At 35.6% G+C, this 22,674-nt stretch overlaps 2 protein-coding genes across 2 annotated transcripts in view; one reads left to right on the top strand and one right to left on the bottom strand.

Annotated features, from left to right (window-relative positions):
* SNAPC3 (small nuclear RNA activating complex polypeptide 3) overlaps positions 1-12,340 on the top strand; it is a 35,854-nt gene extending 23,514 nt beyond the window's left edge. The window contains 4 exon segments of the mRNA NM_001080258.2: positions 6,028-6,110; positions 7,691-7,855; positions 10,843-10,950; positions 12,008-12,340. Of these exon segments, the coding sequence (NP_001073727.1) occupies positions 6,028-6,110; positions 7,691-7,855; positions 10,843-10,950; positions 12,008-12,155 (504 nt within the window). The 3' untranslated portion in view covers positions 12,156-12,340.
* A 4,670-nt stretch (positions 12,341-17,010) lies between these two features.
* PSIP1 (PC4 and SFRS1 interacting protein 1) overlaps positions 17,011-22,674 on the bottom strand; it is a 40,900-nt gene continuing 35,236 nt past the window's right edge. The window contains exons 11-16 of the mRNA NM_001206476.1: positions 22,151-22,206; positions 21,478-21,548; positions 21,165-21,266; positions 20,841-21,054; positions 19,365-19,476; positions 17,011-18,602 (exon numbers count right to left, since the gene is read on the bottom strand). Of these exons, the coding sequence (NP_001193405.1) occupies positions 18,542-18,602; positions 19,365-19,476; positions 20,841-21,054; positions 21,165-21,266; positions 21,478-21,548; positions 22,151-22,206 (616 nt within the window). The 3' untranslated portion in view covers positions 17,011-18,541. The remainder of the gene's footprint in view (positions 18,603-19,364; positions 19,477-20,840; positions 21,055-21,164; positions 21,267-21,477; positions 21,549-22,150; positions 22,207-22,674) is intronic.

Genomic DNA, 22,674 nt, shown 5'->3' with positions numbered 1-22,674 from the left:
TTCTCTACCCTATGAGAAAAAAAAAAGGGTATAGCTATAAGTTTATAAGATGAGTTTAATAAGAAAAATATGAATTCACCCTCCTTATTTCATCCGTGTGATAACTGCTCGAAGCAGTGAGTCAGATCTGGGAATCAGTCTTAGCTCCAGGAACCCTGGGGAGTGTTTTTAACCAGACTTGTTTAGTTCAGTGTGTTTGTACATCAGCGCTCATGCCTTCAGCAGCTTTCTAACCATGACCCATAGTCCTATTTTTAACTATTTACACATCTGCTTTTACATTGTTTCTCCCTCTTGCATGTATTAAAATAATATCCTCTTATTATTTAGCACTTATCATGTGTCAGCTGTATAATACACTAGTTGATAGTTCAGGATCTTTGGAAAGAATATCACCATTTTACAGGTAGGAAAAAGGTGGTCAGAGCATTGTTGTAAGTTAACCCTGTTGGGTCAGGAGTGGTGGAGGCTAGATTCAGACCATGGTCAACTTGCCTTCAAAGCCCCATGTTTGTTCTTTGCTGTGTTGGCACTATGCCTAGCTTTAGACATCTATCCCCTACCCTTTTGTTTATTTGGTGAACAAGCACTGCATGAAAACTTGAGTTGTGCTGGTTAAGGGCAAGATTCTAGTACTTGCACTTTGTGGAGTCTTTGCGTGTTCAGGGACCTGTTTCATTTGTCTCCTTGTTCTCCAACTATGTTTTTAGAAAGGTGAACTCATATAATTAAGTGAAATTTTCCTGATGCTAATACTTGTTAGGTCTGTGGAAAATTTTTTTTATTTTATTGATTAACATTTGTATTTTATGGTTTTAAGTGTTCCCTTGGAAAATTCTAAATACACACACAAAAAAGACAAGCATATATGTATGGCTGAGTCCATTCACTGTTCACCTGAAACTCACAATATTGTTAATTGGCTATACCCTCATATAAAATAAAAAGCTTAAAAAAAAAAGAGAGACTAGTATAATGAGTCTTATGTACCCATTATCCACCTTCAACAGTTCTCAGCATTTTGCCAGAATTATTTCATCTGTTTACCCCATGCCATTGTCACACCTAACAAACTGAAAATAAGTCCTATGTTATAACGATTTTTTTTAACAGAGAGATGTTTGGCATGTATTCTGTTGGTGATCATGGAATAAATTATTTACCTGCAGGTCTCGTAGCTGAGAAAATAAGAATCTTTATTCCAGTCAATAAGCAGGACTTAAATAAAATACTTTCCTTGAGTAATTTGGTGTGTGACAGGACTAGGAGGACTGGGCCAGGGTATTTAAATCTTTTTTAAAAGCCATGTCTAAAATGTAATGTGTTTTGCTAATGTTTGTTTTAGACTCTAGTACTTCAGGAATGAAGTAAAATTTTAAAATATGTGTATACCTAAAGCAACTAGAAAAGGAAAAAATGAGGAACTCCAGGGTTCGAAGGAAAGAAATCATAAAAATTGGGGCAGAAATAAATGCAAAAGAAACAAGAGAGACCATAGCAAAAATCAACAAAGCTAAAAGCTGGTTCTTTGAGAAGATAAATAAAATAGACAAACCATTTGCCACACTCATCAAGAATCAAAGGGAGAAGAATCAGATCAACAAAATTAGAAATGAAAATGGAGAAATCACAACAGACAACACAGAAATACAAAGGATCATAAGAGACTACTATCAGCAACTATATGCCAGTAAAATGGACAACTTGGAAGAAATGGACAAATTCTTAGAAAAGTATAACTTTCCAAAACTGAACCAGGAAGAAATAGAAAATCTTAACAGACCCATCACAAGCACGGAAATCGAAACTGTAATCAGAAATCTTCCAGCAAACAAAAGCGCAGGATCAGACAGCTTCACAGCTGAATTCTACCAAAAATTTAGAGAAGAGCTAACACCTATCCTACTCAAACTCTTCCAGAAAATTGCAGAGGAAGGTAAACTTCCAAACTCATTCTATGAGGCCACCATCAGCCTAATACCAAAACCAGACAAAGATGCCACAAAAAAAGAAAACTATAGGCCAATATCACTGATGAGCATAGATGCAAAAGTCCTTAACAAAATTCTAGCAAACAGAATCCAACAACATATTAAAAAGATCATACCTAATGACCAAGCAGGCTTTATCCCAGGGATGCAAGGATTCTTTAATATTCACAAATAAATAAATGTGATACACCACATTAACAAATTAAAAGATAAAAACCATATGATTATCTCAGTAGATGCAGAGAAAGCCTTTGACAAAATTCAACATCCATTTATGATAAAAACCTTCCAGAAAGCAGGCATAGAGGGAACATACCTCAACATAATAAAAGCCATATATGATAAACCCACAGCAAACATTATCCTCAAAGGTGAAAAATTGAAAGCATTTCTCCTAAAATCAGGAACAAGACAAGGGTGCCCTCTCTCACCACTACTATTCAACATAGTTTTGGAAGGTTTAGCCACAGCAGTCAGAGAAGAAAAAGAAATGAAAGGAATCCAGATTGGAAAGGAAAAAGTAAAACTCTCACTGTTTGCAGACGACATGATCCTCTACATAGAAAACCCTGAAGACACCACCAGAAAATTACTAGAGCTAATCAATGAATATAGTAAAGTTGCAGGATATAGAATTAACACACAGAAACCACTTACATTCCTATACACTAACAGTGAGAAAACAGATAAATTAAGGAAACAGTTCTATTTACCAAACAACGAAAAGAATAAAATACTTAGGATTAACTCTACCTAAAGAAACAACAGACCAATATGTATATATATATATAAAACACTGATGAAAGAAATCAAAGCTAACACAAATAGATGGAGAAATATACCATGCTCATGGATCTGAAGAATTAATATAGTGAAAATGAGTGTACTACCCAAAGCAATCTATAGATTCATTGCAATCCCTATCAAGCTACCAATGTTATTTTTCACAGAACTAGAACAAATAATTTCACAATTTGTATGGAAATACAGAAAACCTCGAATAGCCAAAGCAATGTTGGGAAATAAGAATGGAACTGGAGGAATCAACCTGCCTGACTTCAGCTATCCTACAAAGCTACAGTCATCAAGACAGTATGGTACTGGCACAAAGACAGAAATATAGATCAGTGGAACAAAACAGAAAGCCTAGATATAAATCCACGCACCTATGGACACCTTATCTTTGACAAAGGAGGCAAGAATATACAATGGAGAAAAAAATCTCTTTAACAAGTGGTGCTGGGAAAACTGGTCAACCACTAGTACAAGAATGAAACTAGAACACTTTCTAACACCATACACAAAAATAAACTCAAAATGGATTAAAGATCTAAATGTAAGAGCAGAAACTATAAAACTCCTAGAGGAAAACATAGGCAAAACACTCTGTGACATAAATCACAGCAGGATCCTCTATGACCCACCTCCCAGAGTAATGGAAATAAAAGCAAAAATAAACAAATGGGACATAATTAAACTTAAAAAAGCTTTTTTAACTATAAGCAAGGTGAAAAGACAGACTTCAGAATGGGAGAAAATAATAGCAAATGAAGCAACTGACAAAGAATTAATCTCAAAAATATACAAGCAGCTCCTGCAGCTCAATTCCAGAAAAATAAATGACCCAATCAAAAAAATGGGCCAAAGAACTAAACAGACATTTCTCCAAAGAAGACATACAGATGGCTAACAAACACATGAAAAGATGCTCAACATCACTCATTATCAGAGAAATGCAAATCAAAACCACAGTGACATACCATCTCATGCCAGTCAGAATGGCTGCTATCCAAAAGTCTACAAACAAGAAATGCTGGAGAGTGTGTGGAGAAAAGGGAACCCTCTTACACTGTTGGTGGGAATGCAAACTAGTACAGCCAGTAGGGAGCATAGTGTGGAGATTCCTTAAAAAACTGGAAATAGAACTGCAGTGTATCCCACTGCTGGGCATACACACCAAGGAAACCAGAATGGAAAGAGACACGTGTACCCCAATGTTCATTGCAGCACTGTTTACAATAGCCAAGACATGGAAGCAACCTCGATGTCCATCAGCAGATGAATGGATAAGAAAGCTGTGGTGCATATACACAATGGAATATTACGTAGCCATTAAAAAGAATGCATTTGAATCAGTTCTAATGAGGTTCATGATACTGGAGCCTATTATACAGAGTGAAGAAAGAAAAGTCAGTCAGTAAGTCAGAAAAACACCAAAACAGTATACTAACACATATATATGGAATTTAGAAAGATGAGAACGGTGACCCTATATGTGAGACAGCAAACAAGACACAAATGTATAGAACAGTCTTTTGAACTCTGTGGGAGAAGGCGAGGGTGGTATGATTTGAGAGAATAGCATTGAAAATGTATATTATCATATGTGAAACAGATCTCCAGGCCAGGTTCCATGGATGAGACAGGGTGCTCAGGGCTGGTGAACTGGGATGACCCTGAGGGATGGGATGTGAAGAGAGGTGGGAGGGCGTTTAGGATGGGGAACACATGTACACCCATGGCTGATTCATGTCAATATATGGCAAAAACCACTATAATATTGTAAAGTAATTAGCCTCCAATTAAAACAAGTTAATTAAATTAAAAATAAAATAAAAAAAGAAAGTATTCCTTTTACTCAATCCTATTAATAAAGATTTTAAGAGTTAAAAAATAAAAATATGTGTATAAAATCAGAATCATTTTCTGCTCAGGTTTTTTTTTTTTTTCCAGATAGCTAGTTTGGGTTTATTTTTATTTGTTTTTTTAGTGGTTCTTCAGGTTTTAATGTCTGATCTATTGATCTTTTTAATATTGCTCAGATTAGAAGATCTCTTTTTGTCACTAATCCCTTAAAAGAACTCTCAGGCTTCCCTAGTGACTCAGTGGTAAAGAGTGCACTTGCCAGTGCAGGAGATGCGAGTTCAGTCCCTGGTCAGGGAGAGCCACTGGAGAAGGAAACGGCAACCCACTCCAGTATTCTTGCCTGGGAAATCCATGGAGAGAGGAGCCTGGTGGGCTAGTCTGTGGGGTTGCAAAGAGTCGGACATAACTTAGTGACTAAACGACAACAAAGAGGAACTTTTAGACAATACTTTATGCATATATTATTGTTCTTTATTCTAAGTAAAGCCTTGGTATAGGAAGAATGGTAACATAAATTTAAGTTGTAAAACCTTTCCTACCCAAGCTTATCTGACATTTCTTTCACCCATTACCATTTTCCTCCTAGCAGATCTTAGGAATGTTCCTGAGGTTCTGATGTTCCAGACTTGAATGTCAGCAAGAGAATAAATGACTATTAGATACCTAACGACTTTGTTAAATGATCATACTGGTTATCCATAGTTACCTTGATAGATCTTTATCTTACCTTAGATTAATAGTGAAAGTGACTTCTTGGCACTAATTTTTCCATATCAGCTGGTAATTTCCCTCCCTTGGAACTTGTTTGGCTTAAACTAGGTGACAAAATAGGGAAACTGGTTAGGATCTCTGGTTACCATTAGAAATGAAAGTTAACTTATTGATGGTACTTTGGGCAAGGTTGCTTCAGTAAGAATAGATATTCACATTCTGCTTGCCTACAAGTTATTTGAAAATACAAAAAAGGATAACATAATTCCATGATCATTGTCATTATCACTGGGGAAACATCAGTGAGGTGACTTTAGTTTTCAGTTCTGGTATCTAAAACAATTGTCACTGCTGTGTATGCATATCATAAAATAATACTGACACTGAATCTCAGGACAACATACAAATTTAAATCAAACCTAGAGATTAAAACTGCAATAGAAAAGAATTGAAAATAGTAGCAAGAATTGTATCTGTCTTTATCCCTGGTGACCAAGATAATACCTTATCATATAGGAGGTTCCTGTTAAATGTTAATAAGCTGAGCATATTCTGTGAAGGTGCATGAAATTACTGTAAAATGTACTAGTGTGGACATACAAATTTGGAATTAATACTTAGAGCAATTTTATAATGGTTAATACTGAATTTTTTCTCAATACCATCTGTTTTCTTTTAGGACCTATACAAATCAGCCTTCTTTTATTTTGAAGGAACATTTTATAATGATAAAAGATACCCTGAGTGCAGAGATTTGAGCAGGTATAGTTTGCAAAAATCTTCTCAAAGTCTTTGCTATTTCTCATCAAAATAAGATTATCTCCACAAGTCCTATTATTGGTGTGTTAAGGATCTTTGCCAAGGAATCATTTTGTTAGATTGTTTTACTAGTTTTCAGATTAAAAAGTCTCTCTCAAATTTTAAAAATATTTTCAAAGTTATTTCATCCAGTTGGCCTAGGTTATAGTAAGTTAATCAAATTTTTACCACTGTAAGAACATTTTTTTTTAACCAAAGACATACATAGATTATTTCAAGATCTTTGCCAGCTATCTAAACTTTTCTTAAAAAAACATATTATCTACTGTTTCAGAATTATAGTTTATCTTGTGTTGAGTCTTATAGATAACATCTGGAAAAAAGTAAATTCTCCTTCAACACTTTATTATCTCTGTTCTTCACATTTAGTTAAAGTGTAGTAAATTCACTTTTTTTTGACTTGTCAGGTGTATACCATTTGTCCTAGGTGAGTGGATATATATAAGTTGTTTATGTATATAACATGAAAAATCTATGTCTGACATCGTGCTATCTACATAAAAGTATTACTATACTTTTATTACTGGTGTCCTGACAACTGAGTCTGTATATATGTATAAGTTATTCTGAGTGTTTATATAAACTCTTTCATTCTCTTTCATTATAACCACTTGTATCTATATTCTAATGCAGCAGTTCTCAAACTTGGTCTCCACACTCCTTCATACTGTAAATAATTGACCCCAAAGAGCTTTTTATGTGGGTTATAGCTGTAAATATTCACCATACTAGAGATCAAAACTAAGAAATATTTAAAAATGTTAACTAATTTAAATAATCTGGGCTTCCCTGGTGTTCCAGTGGTTAAGAATCTGCCTTGCAATGGCAGAGGACACCAGTTCAGTCCCTGGTCTGGGAAGATCCCACACGCTACAGGGCAACTAAGCCGCAGCCAGTGAGCCTGCACTCGAGTCCACATGCTGAACTGCTGAGCCCACGCGCCCTAGACCCATGCTCTGCAACATGAGAGGCCACCAGAATGAGAAGCCCACACACCACAGCTGGAGAGCAGCCCCTGCTCCCTCCAACTAGCAAAAGCCTGTGTAGCAATGAAGACCCAGTGCAGCCAAAAGTTAAAACATAAAAAAAAAAAATCATCATTAAATAGTCCAATTACAGTCACCGTTAATTACATTTTTATGAAAAATAACTTTTCCAAACAGAAGAGTGATGTTATACATTTTCCATTCAATCTGAAGTGATTACACATCATTTAGCCTCCTGAAAACTGGTGTTTATGAGAGAAAAACAGCTGAAAGAGCAAATAACATTTTAGGATTACTGCAAAGAGATTTTTGACCACATCAACATCTCTGGGGGTTTCAGGATCTTACTTTGTGAACTGCTGCTCTCATGGATACAGAAAAATTCAGACTTCCTTCCTACTTGGCAACATGTATCAACCACTCTGATTTTCACCTCAAGATGGTAATTGTCCAATTAATTGAGTGAGCCAGCTTTTGTGAAATACTGCAGTTGCAAACTGTTTGGAGCAGTGATATCCTTGCCTTTTTCCTCCTCAGAACCATCATTGAGTGGTCAGAGTCACATGATAGAGGCTATGGAAAGTTTCAGACTGCTAAGATGGAAGACTTCACCTTCAATGACTTGTATATTAAAGTGGGTTTTCCTTACTTATACTGTCACCAGGGAGACTGTGAACACGTTGTTGTCATTACTGACATAAGGTAAGTGGTAGCACTCAGAACATTTGTCCTGTTTGATTTCACAGTAGAAAACCATGGGTAGATTTGTTTGAAATAAGAGGAATAAAAGAAATGATCACTGCCGCTTGACTCAGGAGCAGCAAAAATGTTTGCTTTTTCTACAGTGACCAACTCTGCATCTGCATCAGTGTGAGCCATTTGAAATGGTCCAACTCTTTGTAACACGACGGTCTGTCCATAGAATTCTCCAAGCAAGAATATTGGAGTGGGTTCTCTGGAGAACCCCCATATTGGATCTCTGAAGAAGATCCCTTCTTCAGGGGATCTTCTTGACCCAGGGATCAAACCCAGGTCTCCTGAATTGCAGGCAAATTCTTTACCATCTGAGCTACCAGGGAAACCCTATTTGAAATGGTAGAATATGCCAAAAATCCAGGAAAATAACTGAAGCTCCTCCTCTGCCCAAAGACAGTGTATGACTTCTCTGAGTCTCCGTGGGCCCCCCTCCTCCATTAAAAAATACTAAAAATTATATTTTATCACAGTGCTGCTATAAAGACAAATATAATACATGCTAGATTTTTGCTATAAAAGTATTTATTTAGGGGTTAGAAATCTATAAATACTCTATTAAAGTATCTTCATTTGTGTATTGGACAGCTGTTATTCTAGTAGTAATCATCCATTTTGTATTTCATATAGACCCTTTGCTTTGCACTTGTATTTCTGTGCGTGTTTCTTTTCGTCAGAATTTGAAGGAAATAAAAGGTAACTGGAGGAAGAGAAGAATAATTCTACTGTTTGACAAATATGAAGACATAGTGCTTTGATAAAGATTTATAGTGGGAAGGACTTAAGTAATCTAAAATGAGAATTAGGGATTATAAAGTTTGTGTAGCTGGTATCTCTAATGAATAAAGCTTTTCATTTCCTTATTAGGAAATCTCTGTTTATGAAAGACTACCATAGTATAGGAATAAGCTCTGGTCGATCCTTGGTCTTGGTTTGATTTCTTCTGAGAGACAGTGAAGATGTTCTACGGAGCAATGACTCACGCTGATAGCTTTCCCTGCCTCTACTTTTTTTCCTTTTTTTTTTTTGGTTTTAGTGACCAGTCTCCAAAAATTTACTTCCCATGCCCTCATTCTCAAGAATGTACTTTGTGTAAAGTACTTTACACAGAGAGTAAACCTTGAAAAAGGAAAACATGGAATACAAAGCAGGATAGATAAAGACATAAAAGGAACTCTCAGATGATAGCTGTAGAGCAGACCTAGAGAACAGCTTAGTTCAGAGACTGGAGCTGGACCCGAGGACTCAGGAAGCATGTCCCAAGACTGCTAGACCTCCCACTGGTGTGTGGCCCATGTGAAGAGCACTGTCCCATTCTGTCAGCAAATAAGGAACTGAATTAGTGACAGGTACACTGAAACCTAATAAGGAAATGCAAACATGAGAGAATTAGTAGCTAGAAAACAAGTGTTACATGAGAAAATGAACCTATAGTCAGTTGTGTGGTTTAGGGAGATGTTTAATTCATTAGTCATAATTTAAACATTAAATATCTATTTATCCAAAGTTTAGTAGTTCTGTTGAAAAGCTGTATTAAAAAGAGGCAGTTAAATGAATGGCAGACAGTTGCCTCTTAGGAAGAATTGCTGAGGCAAGAGCCAGAAGCGCTCATAAACCTCATAGATTTACAGGAATTAAAATTATATATTTCTTTGATAATGTATTTCTTTTCTAAGTTTCATATAAGCTGTTCTGCTTGCTCTTTACTCAAATGAGGGGGAATGTGCCTCAGAATAAGCATGAGATGGAAGACAATCCACTTTTCTCTGATGATCTAAGTGTCCTTACATTTCTCATAGTGTAGGTTGTACAGCATCATTCCTAAAATTCAAGGCAACTTAGAAAAGCAATTTTCACTTACTAAGCATTTGCTATGTCGGACTTTCCTAGGGAGTTTTTTAATGTAATTGACAAGTAATTCTTCCCTCAGTTGGTAAAGAATCCCCCTGCAATGCAGGAGACCCTGGTTCGATTCCTGGGCTGGGAAGATCCCTTGGAGAAGGGAAAGGCTACCCACTCCAGTATTCTGGCCTGGAGAATTCCATGGACTGTAGAGTCCATGGACTTGCAAAGAGTTGGACACAACTGTGTGCCTTTCACAAGTAATTTTTATCTTAGAGGAGGATTTAATCATTCATTGCTATCCCACAGTTTAATAGTTGGTAAGCTATCAGGTTTATTAATCACTTTCTGATGAAGGACATGGAAGCCTTCATCTTGGAACGACATGCTGCAGTCCATGGGGTCACAGAGAGTCAGACACGACTTAGCGACTGAACAACAAATCATTTTCTGATGGCGAAGTTAATATAGTGCTACCCTTTGTTACTGGAAAAAAAAATTTCAAATTTTATAATTCTTAAAGGGTTTTTAGAATACTGTTGTACATGCCCTTCATTTTTCAAATGAAGAATTGGGGGGTCCAGCATGGTTAAGGATTTATCCAAACCAACTATGCTGATAAATGGTGTAAACTGACTTTCCATTTTTAAAATTTCTTAATTCTTATACCTAAAACTAAAATCCTACCAATTCACATTATACCAAAGCCAGATTTGGATTTTCAGTAAAGGAGTTTTTTAATTAGAGAGAGCCATGTTTGTAATTCAAAACCACTTAATCTGTAGCACTGAGTACACTTTCTCAAACTGTGTTCCATAAAAAAAGTACTAAGTAAACAAAGCATGGATTTGAAGAAATTCACCCAGGTAATGCTGCCTACATTTCCCTCTCAAGAGTCACAGTGTACATGGCCCTGAAGAGGTTTGGGAAACTTCACAGAAAAGTGTTTAATCCCAAATGTCTTTTGGAGAAAGTGTTTTATGGAACACAACAGATTGAAAATATACCTACTGTATTGTTCATTTTGAGGTAAGGATGTGTTTCATTACAGATTACAAAAATTTGCACATCATTTATTTTTTCATGTACAAAAGGCTTGTGCATCATGACGACTGCCTGGATAAGACACTTTATCCCCTTATCATCAAGAAGCATTGGCTCTGGACCAGAAAATGTTTTGTTTGTAAAATGTTCACAGCTCGGTAAGTGATTCTGCTTTTTTCCTTGGGAAGTACTGGTTTTCAGTAGTGAAGCACTTTCGATCTTTGGTATTTGTTTTTTTCTGTTTTGAATTGAGGACATATACTTTGGTATATAAATAACATAAAGAGTTTTATCTAGTTAGAAAGCACTACAAATAGTAGTACAAATCAGTTTAAGCTACAGCTGTGTTTTTAAACAATAACCAATTGAATTATGTATAATAGAAGTCTAGGGACTAGGTCAGACTTTATAGTTTGGTGATAACTTATGCTGGATGATGTCATCAGGGAGCCAGGTTCTCTTTCTGCCTCTTGTCAGCAGTTTCCAAAATGGCTTCATCCACAGCTTCTCCATGATAAAAATAACACTTCGTCTCGTTTTTATTTTAATGAGGTCAAAATATGGTTTTATACAGTTTTGTGGTTTTGCATGTTTAGACGTTTAACTGTGAATCACTCATAAAACTATCCAGAGGAAAATGGAAGAATTTAGTGTCATTAGTGTGTTTTGGGTTCCCCACCACCACATGCTTTTCTAAATGATCCATTGAAAAACATGACAAATCAGTTATCAGATCAAAATGGCAATCAGGGAATGTCAAAACATTCCATGAGATGCACAATTCAGACAGACTGAAAAATATCATTTTCACTTAATGTGATATCCTGGTTAAAAAACAAAATCTCAGGTGACTAATAGTTACCCATATTCCTATTTGCATACCCTCTGTATATAACATTTTATCCTAAACTCTAATGTTTGAAGGCTAAGTATGTCGTTAAAATGTATGATACTTTCAAATATGGATTTATATTCTTTTCTACTTACCTTTAAGGAGAAATCTTTCAGAGAAAATTGTCCTTTTTGTCTTGTAGAATACTGGTAGTGTTACGTCTGTACGTATATATGTGTGTACAGTATTATTTATATAAAGGATTATACTGTATAAATAAGATAGAATAAGGCAATAGTGGGAATGTTACCTATACATATTACTACAGCACATTAAAGCATGAAAAAGTTGACTGTAATGACGTACATCTTTTTTAACTACAGATGGGTGACGAACAATGACAGTTTTGCACCACAGGACCCATGTTTCTTTTGTGATGTTTGCTTCCGAATGCTCCACTATGATGCAGAAGGCAACAAACTGGGGGAATTCCTCGCTTATCCCTATGTCGATCCTGGAACCTTTAATTAATATCCAAAAGTGTACCCCTGTGAAATAACTTGGTTACTTTACTTCCAAGAAATGCCAACGAGGAACAGGATCCACCAGAAACAATCGGCTAAAGTTGTCATCCCTGCAAAAAGTTCAAATCACAGATCTTCTTAAGCAGTCTGAATGTATTTAAATGTTTGAATTAAATTAATATTTATTCCAAAGTATAGTTTCTTGCCCATTTTTAAGTGAGTTGTCTATTGAGTTGTAGGACTGCTTTATGTATTCTGAATACAAATCCTTTGTCAGACTTAAGTATTCTGCTTTTCTCCCAGTCTGTACTTTGCCTATTTGCTTTGTCCAGAGGGGTTTTTACTCATCTACCATTAGCAAAATTCTCCTAAAGATACATCAAGTGATGGAAGTGTTTTGAAAATTCTTTGAAGAATATGACAGCTACACCTTGTACCATGAGGCTTCCAAGGTAAATATCCTTCAAATATCTGTAATAAAAATGGAGAGGTTAAGAATAAAAGTACTTAATAAATACAGTATTCAGAAGAGCTATTGTGTAATTTTACACTGAACTCTTTTATAATGTTAACTAAACACTTCAAGACTCTCACTACATGAATAATGAATGTATAAAGAGCTTGGATATATACTCATAACTTCATAGAAGTAACACTTAAATTGAAGCTTCATTTCTTGAGAACTTTTTGGAATCACAAATGCTCAAGTTTAAAAATGTATGACAATTTTAGTATTTTTATGATTAAAAAAATAGGTTTTATATAACATAACCACTGAGTGGACATGGGAAATCAAGATCCCATGGATTGCTGGCTCTGCATCGCTGTTGTTTGGCAGTAATACCCAGCATTCTATATGCAAAAATAAAACAATTATTTTTCTAGCCCAGCTCTCCATTCTTCTGGTACCTTTGTTATGATAATCTAGTTATCCAATTCTCATTTGGGGCCAGAGGACAACTTCGATAATTTTGAGGAAGGTCTAGATCCATCAGAGAAAATTGTAGCTACTTATTTTATTGAAGATCTTCACGACCCAGATAATCATGATGGTGTGATCACTGACCTAGAGCCAGACATCCTGGAATGTGAAGTCAAGTGGGCCTTAGAAAGCATCACTACGAAAAAAGCTAGTGGAGGTGATGGAATTCCAGTTGAACTATTCCAAATCCTGAAAGATGATGCTGTGAAAGTGCTGCACTCAATATGCCAGCAAATCTGGAAAACTCAGCAGTGGCCACAGGACTGGAAAAGGTCAGTTTTCATTCCAATCCCAAAGAAAGGCAATGCCAAAGAATGCTCAAACTACCGCACAGTTGCACTCGTCTCACATGCTAGTAAAGTAATGCTCAAAATTCTCCAAGCCAGGCTTCAGCAATATGTGAACCGTGAACTTCCTGATGTTCAACCTGGTTTTCGAAAAGGCAGAGGAACCAGAGATCAAATTGCCAACATCCGCTGGATCATGGAAAAAGCAAGAGAGTTCCAGAAACACATCTATTTCTGCTTTATTGACTATGCCAAAGCCTTTGACTATGTGGATCACAATAAACTGTGGAAAGTTCTGAAAGAGATGGGAATACCAGACCACCTGATCTGCCTCTTGAGAAATCTGTATGCAGGTCAGGAGGCAACAGCTCGAACTGGACATGGAACAACGGACTGGTTCCAAATAGGAAAAGGAGTATGTCAAGGCTGTATATTGTCACCCTGTTTATTTAACTTCTGTGCAGAGTACATCATGAGAAATGCTAGACTGGAAGAAACGCAAGCTGGAATCAAGGTTGCCGGGAGAAATATCAATCACCTCAGATATGCAGATGACACCACCCTTATGGCAGAAAGTGAAGAGGAAGTCAAAAGCCTCTTGATGAAAGTGAAAGTGGAGAGTGAAAAAGTTGGCTTAAAGCTCAACATTCAGAAAACGAAGATCATGGCATCTGGTCCCACCACTTCATGGGAAATAGATGGGGAAACAGTGGAAACAGTGTCAGACTTTATTTTTTGGGGCTCCAAAATCAGTGCAGATGGTGATTGCAGCCATGAAATTAAAAGACGCTTACTCCTTGGAAGGCAAGTTATGACCAACCTAGATAGCATATTCAGAAGCAGAGCCATTACTTTGCCAACAAAGGTCCGTCTAGTCAAGGCTATGGTTTTTCCTGTGGTCATGTATGGATGTGAGAGTTGGACTGTGAAGAAGACTGAGCACCGAAGAATTGATGCTTTTGAACTGTGGTGTTGGAGAAGACTCTTGAGAGTCCCTTGGACTGCAAGGAGATCCAACCAGTCCATTCTGAAGGAGATCAGCCTTGGGATTTCTTTGGAAGGAATGATGCTAAAGCTGAAACTCCAGTACTTTGGCCACCTGATGCGAAGAGTTGACTCACTGGAAAAGACTGATGCTGGGAGGGATTGGGGGCAGGAGGAGAAGGGGACGACAGAGGATGAGATGGCTGGATGGCATCACTGATTTGATGGACTTGAGTCTGGGTGAACTCTGGGAGTTGGTGATGGACAGGGAGGCCTGGCTTCTCGATTCATGGGGTCGCAAAGAGTCGGACACGACTGAGCGACTGATCTGATCTGATTTTATTGAAATACTCTGGAAATCTTTTTTGTTGGAAAATTTAATTAATATTTTGCTGGAAAAGTATTAATCAGAATTAAATTTTTAAACACTTGAAATGTTTAAAAATATACTTAAATTTCACCTTCTCTCTTCTAGGTTATATTTATATTCAGCTGAATTCAACTTTCCCTGGATGGCTGAGAACATTTACCATATAAATCAAAAACTGACGAAGCCTGTAAGATGTGTGTTTAAAAAGTTAACAATAAAATGTTTTATGGACTTAAATGCCACTTACATCAGTTGAGTCAACTGGGGTATGTAGAAGACCTGTCACCTGTGTCCAGTGGTTATATTCACTGGTTCAGTCAGTACACCAGAGAATCAGCATAAGAAACAAGAGCTCTGTCCCTTCATGGCTGGCTGGCTACTATCGCCTAAATGTTTACTTCCATGTCTCCAATGAGTTCAATTTGAACAAATTGAAAATCCTGCTGGAAAACCTGAGATTTATCTATTTCCTTAAAATTCCACAGGTAAAAATGAATTTTTGCTTCCTTTATTTTTAAACTGCATTCTACAAGGGTCTCCTTACTTTGATTTTCATCATTTCATATTCTCAAAACAGCAAATTCCAGAAAGTGTATTATCTTAAAGCAGCATTAATGTATGTGTTGTACCAATCAACTCATTTTACTGGCAGAGAAATTAGAATGTCAGTTAAAATGTTGTACTGATATTAAAATTCCTATTTTGTTATTTATGGAGATTATTACTCTGTGATTCTTAAAGTTAACATCTCCACCAAAGTTACAAAGGCTGAGATACCTATCTTCAGTTCCTAATGAGATCTAGAGGAAAAGTAGCCGTATTGTCTTAGAGCTTGCCAATGTGCTGCATATCAATTATACATGTCTCCCTCCTAAGTTCATGTTGAAACTCCTAATTTTCAAGTAGGTATAAAAGATGCCTCAAATCAGGGATTTCGTAGCTGTAAAATTCAGTATTAAACACGTAACTATTAAATTACATATAACATTTTATCTAATGAAGGCAGATATGAAATGTCATGAACCTATTAATATCCTATGTTAGAAATGAATCAATTTTGATACAGTAATGGATGGACATGCACAAAATTATTATCCAGAATAATAATTCTAGATACTGAATTATTTTAGGCTCAGTATCCTTTAAAGATTATTTGACCTTTCTCCTGATCATATTGCAGTGTTTTTATCATCTCTAAGGTTAGAAAATTACACAGCAGATTATGAATAAACAAATTATAAACACATTTCTGCCTAATATAACTATGGCTTTATTATTTCCAGTAGATCCTTTCTCTGGCCAATGGGACAAAATAAGTTGTGTTAGTGAAGGCTTCAGAGCCTTATGAAAGCCTTTGTACAGGATTAGATGGCAGACCTCATCTTGACCTGACATCTTTAACCAGGTAAGTGTGTGTGGGTATGCTATAATCAATGCATCAGCCAACTGGGTAAACTCTATCATCCTACTATTTGGAAGTCACAGGATATACTAGCAAATATGAGGCTTAAGGTATTCTAGTCAAGCTGTTTACACAAACAGCCTGTTAAGCATCTCCAGTTTGGATACATTTGAAATTTTGCCAAAGCAGTTGAGAAAACATGCAACAATGGATTCTTCTGGGTCACTGCATAACTTACTCTTTGTGAACTTATTTTTAAATGTTACCTGGTGGTTTTAAAAAAAAAAAAAAAAAGGAACACAAAATAGATACTGCTTATACATTTAAAAAAACATGCTTGGTTGGGGGCACGAGCTATCTCATTTAAAATATCTCTTCCAGACTTATTCAGCTGTGGAGTTTTGACCAAATACAAATTTAAATTGAGCCAGTGCTCCTGAAGATTGGTAATTGTTCATATGACTCTTCCTTAAGAGTTTTGAGAATGGTTTATCTGTCAATCAGCCTATGCAAAAATTTTCTTACAGACTAAAGAGAAGGCAACTGTGTTTTTAACACGACATAAATCAACTGCCCTGAGCAAAGTATGAGACATAAAGTTTCAGAATGACAGTGTTATCTCCAGAATTTCAATCGTCTATGGTTTCTTGGTAAAACTGTGTAGATCTCTTGGGTCACTAAAGGGCATTTCCTTAATTTTTGTCATTTTGAGCGTACGTTTTAGTAACCTGTGTCCCCAAATAATAGTTTCTATGACCACGTTATACTCTCTTAGAAGCAAATCCAGAATCCCATCCCACTTTTTTTATATGGCAACAAAGTAATTTACTAGTGAAGTTTGATAGAAAAATTCTTTAATCAAAACAAGTTTACATGTTGACACTTATGGCTTAACTAGAATAAATCTGTCCAAGTTTAAATTGTGTAAGGACCAAACAGATATAATAGCTAGAGTTCCCTCAGAACAGTGGGTCCTAGTTCCATTGTAAGGCCTCTCAAAAGCAAGACTCCCAATTACTGAAATGATTCCAAGTTTTCATCTAAAGATGAAAAAAATTACCCGAGAGGTCAAAGCATACAATGCATGTCACATGCAAACACTGGTATTTAAGCCTTTTTCCCGTATTCCTAGTTTCCAAACATGAGAAGCATCTTTTAAGCTACTGCAAACCACCAACTGACCTAGTATTCAAAATATCTTAGAAATCCTGTTTGTTAAGGTTGTTCTTAAAATTCTGTGTTAACCTTTGTTCACTCTGATTTAGTCCATATACATGAAAATACAGACAACTCCTTCACTTTTGTCTGCTGCCTCAGAGTAACTTTTTGCAATCCTGTCACATGATGCATTAGAAATAAAAATTCCCTTCTCATAGTCATGTTTTCAAATAGGTTTGTTTCCTTAGATAGTATTTTTTTATTTACTGCAAAAAGCATTAATGGATTGCATTTTTTCCAATTAAAAAAATACTTGACTTCTTTAATGAATGGGACATTTTAAAAAATTCAGAAACTCGAGACATTTCTCAAAAATAAACTTTTATCATTTAGTTTTCAGTTTCAGCTACTAATGCCTATAAAGGATCTTAAATGGTTGAACCCTAAAAGCCAGATTCATTCCTACGTACACTCCTGCTTACTGCAGGAAACTCACATGTGACTTTCACTGAATTCTCAGCCACAAAACTAAATTACCTTCAGAAGTTAACATGAGTTTTGCACCTTGTAGAATTGTCAGTTCAGTGTCAGTTGGGTATCTAGTTGTCATACAAAAAGGCATACAGACTGCACATTATTACAAAGCAGCAGGATAATGTAGCACAAGGTAGATTGAGATTAAAGTCAACTTTTGATAAGAGAAAGGAAGGAGTGAGTACTTGTATAGAAGTAACATTTTATCAACCATAAAAATGCTTAACTTCTACAAAACCCACAACAGTGAAAAGACAGTCTGGTAAATCCAATTTTTGTAAAAACTATGCACAAAACCCACAGTATCTGGGAAAAGAGGAAAAGGTTTATACAAGTAGCCGTTTTAAAAATGTAACTTTTTTCTACTATCAATTACACATTAACATACACACACTAACTGAAAATATACTACAACCGATGTCTGGAAAAGCAGTGTAACACTTCCTAAATGAACTTCCCCTCACATTTACTGTATAATGTAGCTGTTAATACTGCACAAGTACAATTAGCAATGTTTAGTCACTTTTAAACAAAGATAAGGGGATTCTCCCTCAAAACAAGTTTTAAACATCAAAACCTATGTTTATAAAAATTTAAAACTTTCAGCAGTCTAAATATTTCAAATGAAAACCATTACAAACTTCTCAAATGTTCTTTATATTCCAGGTATGTCAACCTAGTTATCTAGTGTAGAATCCTTCAGAGATATTTCAGTCTCTCTCTCTTCACTGGATGGCCTAAAGAAAAAGGGGGAAAAAAAGGTGTGACAACTGGGATTAGGGGGCTTTTGTTCCTCAGGAGAAAAAAAAGATACTACATCTGTGCATTATGTTTTTAAAAATATTAATTATTTTCTGTTGTAAATTTTATTTTACTATGTTGTGTTTTCTTCCCAAAGTAATATGCAGATCAAGCAAAATAACTAAAGGGAAGCATCACGGCCCAGGCCCTTTTCAGTCATTTCAAAGCTTCAAAATGAGTTCTCTTTAAAGAACATGAAAATGTATCTATGGTACCAGCATTTTTATAAATCTTCAGAAGAGAAAGATTTCCCTGATTTCAAAATTAGAAAGGATGCTTCTTGGTTCCAAATCCTTGAAATGTACAGTGGACAGATCAAGATTTAGTAACTATGGTTCCATATCTAGTTTTTTTTAGCATGGGTATTATAACATAACCTATGATTCTAGATCTGATTTCTGCATTATTCTGTCAAAAGTCAAGAAAGTGTGGACATGAGTCATTAGTACAGGTGTTATCAATGGAATGAGTTCAAGGAATATTTTTTTTTAAACAGGATTCCTGCTTAGCTCTATTCTCTTGAATACAATGACATATTAGTTTTAAGTAAAGTTTCTTTATAGTTTGGCCATTTTGATGTCTTGAACCCTGAATTCAGGAAGTGAGTCATGAAAATATAATCCCTTACACAAACGATCTTGGATCAGCAATGTGATTTAAAAATTAAAACATTACAATGCACTAAAATATGTCCTCACTTTTTCTTACTGCTGGCCTCGTGGTTGTCTTTGCTTTCTTCATTGCTGTCTCCATTGTGTTGTGGTTGATTACTGTCTTGAGCATCGGATCCTCCATTTAGAGTCTTTGAACCTTTAGAAAGATACCAGTGGGAAACTGTTAGAGCTTTGAGGACATCTTAAATACTAGGAAGACCCAAATTCAAGAACTAACATAGCCCCAAACTTCCTAATAGTGTATTTTATATGATATTGCATTGTAATCCTTTGGGTAGACAAGGCACAGTAAGAAACAGGGTTACTATCTATATCTGTCCATTCCATTTGTTACTGTTGTCAGGAAGTTACAAAAGGGTGATACAACTCTTTAGAGCATTGTGATTTATTCCAGTTGTTAGAAAAAGCAATGTAAATCACAGTAAAATTTTGTATTTAAGAACAGAAGGTGGCAAAATAGTTAACATGATTTTGTCTTCTTACTAACTTAGAAAATGAGGGCTTCCCTGTAAATATTATTTCATTATCAAACCTCTGGTTTGTTATCATTATCATTCCCTAGTAAATGAGTTAAGAAAATCCCACTCCTTTTGAACAGTCTTCTATGTTAGGGAGCTGCCGCTAACATCTTTAGTGCCACGGAGTCGGGGAGGCTCCCAATGGAGCAGGCACACTTCAGTGTACTGTGCTTCACTTTACGGTGCTTTGTACATCCTGCATTTACATTTTACAAATTCAGTGTTTTTGGCAAGCCTGCATCAAGCATATTTATCAGCACCGTTTTCCCAACAGCATTCGCTCACTCTGTTTCGGTGTCACATTTTGGTAATTCTCACAGTATTTCGCACTTTAGACATCTATTATACTCATATAGTGTTATGTCTTTGATGTTACTGTAATTCATGAAAGGCTCACAACATTTTTTAAACAACATTCTAAAAATAAGGTATGTCATTTCTATAGACATAACCCTACTGCACACTTTAGACAGACTAACAGACTTTAGTATAGGGTAAACAAATCTGTATGCCATGTGACTCACTTTATTACAGCAGTCTGAAACGAACCCACAGTATTCCTGGAGTACAAGCATACCTGTACTATAGGTTCAGTTTTAAGCTTTGTTCATATATACACCTTAAAATGTTTATGACTGAATAATCTTCAGGAGTGTCACTGAAAAACTTGCGGAGATATAATAAGACCAGTGATTATACGTTGACAGCTGCTGACGCCGACTCAGGAAGTTCATTTCTCCTGACTTTTGTGTAGGTTAGAAATTTTCCCTAGTTTAAATGAAAACAATAGCAACCACTACTTCTAGTAACTACTACTAAGTAACTACTAGTAATTTAAACTTGATAAAAACTTAGCCAAGATTGAGCAGACTCTGCTAAGTTCTTCTGGGACTCCCATCATCTACTATAGGTTAAGGCATTAATAAGATTAAATATCAAAGCCATTTTTAAAAAGTAATTCCAACAAAGTATTACCACATACCTGTTTGCTCCTTTTCTAGCTTTTTGTTTGGCCCTTTCTTCCCTTGATCTTTGGTTTTATTTGCTTCCTCATGCTGTCTTTGTTCGGCAAGAGATTTGTTCAGCACTTGTGTGATCACAGAATCTCCTTCACCAACCAAAAACATGTTCTTAAACTTGTTATACAACATTGTAGACTTTTCCATGATAACCTGACTAACTTTGAATCGCCGTATCTGGGAAAACAAAAAACAAGCTCAGAATTTTCCTAATTGATTTCTGAATGTTATTTAACAAAGTGGTGATGAGGAAATTTTAAAAATCTGCATAACTAAAGATCACTTACTTTTTTCAGTGTTGTAATCATCTCTGTGTGTTTTTGAGCTTGTTGCATTGTGACCTGAAGTGAAGCCAGTTCATCCAAGGCCTCAATACATCTGTTGACATCCTTCATGACAAAACAGTAATTTCATAACTGTTAATTACCACAACCCATAGAATCCAGAGATTACTTTCAAAATCTCAAATAACAAGGCATACAAAATAGCCAGTAACATTTTGTTATCTCAAATTTACACGTACTTATCAAACCATGTTAGAAAAAAACATGAAGCTAAAAAAGCAGCACTGTATTTTTAAATGAGGTATTAAACACTTACAAGATTATCAATTTTGAGTGAATTTTTAATTTCAGCATGTATCCTTTGAAGTCGAGAATCCATTGATGTTTCTATAAATTAAAATGTGAAACACAGTAAATAGGTTTTCCAAAACCAGTATTTTCGTATAATCTAAAGCAAAGTATAATGGAAAGAAGTGGTAATTTTTAAAAAATGTTCTTAGTAATCTGCTTACATCATTAAGAAATTATCTGCCATTTTCAGTCTTTAGTTTAGGAAACCAACATTCATCATACAAGCAAAGAATCACTGACTAGCTGCATGTCTCTAAAATAAGCGGTCTGCATCCACTAACTCCTTCTCAATTCTTTAGCACCTGCCTCTCTCTTACATATTTAACCAGAACTAAAATATCCATCTGAAACCAGATTTGTCAGAAATGGGGAAACACCTTGCTTTTAGGCAGTGTTACAATAAAATAAATCTGACTTCATAATAATAAGGAGCAATAAAATAATAAGCATGACCACCTTTGCAACTTCACCTTATAATACTTAAAAACAGTGCAAAACACAATCCATTAGGGATTTAAAATGTGTACTTGTACAATAAGAATATCAAATGACTGATTTCAAAATGTATACAATTAAGTGTCTGTAAAACTTCCTTTCTGTGTGTAACATTATACATCTTAGAAAGTGAAATAACTAACCTCGCTTCTTCTCCACTTTCTTAACTTCTGGCTTCTTTCCTTCATCTTTATTCTGCCTATCAAATGTTAACACAAATATTTCAAAAACATTGGAACTCTGTGACTGATTACCAAATGCGCACAATCCCTTTTGTAAAAGTTTTTTTTTTTTCTTTAAAATAGTTAAGTGACCTAGATCACAAGGAACTGACTGTAATTTTTAGACCTTTGCAATGCCACATTAGTATTAACAAAACAACATAAAAATTAACATGCTAAAATAATCTAACAATCTAATTTTTCAGTGGCATTACAAATTTTAACAGCTGCTTTTGTGCAATTTTATTCCAACAATAGTGTGTTAAAAGACCAACTGCAGGGTCAATGGACAAAATAGGCCATAGTGGGAAGAGAATGCCTATGTTTCATGAATTCTAAAATAGCATGTCAAATTAGACTGATTTAATTGTTCCCACATCTCCAAAAGGTAGGTAATTTGAGGGGTTCAAAGTCAGTTATAAGATTAAATAGACTATAATGCTACT

This window comes from Bos taurus, chromosome 8 (genome assembly GCF_002263795.3).
Source record: "Bos taurus isolate L1 Dominette 01449 registration number 42190680 breed Hereford chromosome 8, ARS-UCD2.0, whole genome shotgun sequence".
Classification (NCBI taxonomy): Eukaryota; Metazoa; Chordata; class Mammalia; order Artiodactyla; family Bovidae; genus Bos; species Bos taurus.
Note: the sequence above shows the minus strand (reverse complement) of the source record. Positions and strands in the feature narration are given on the sequence as shown.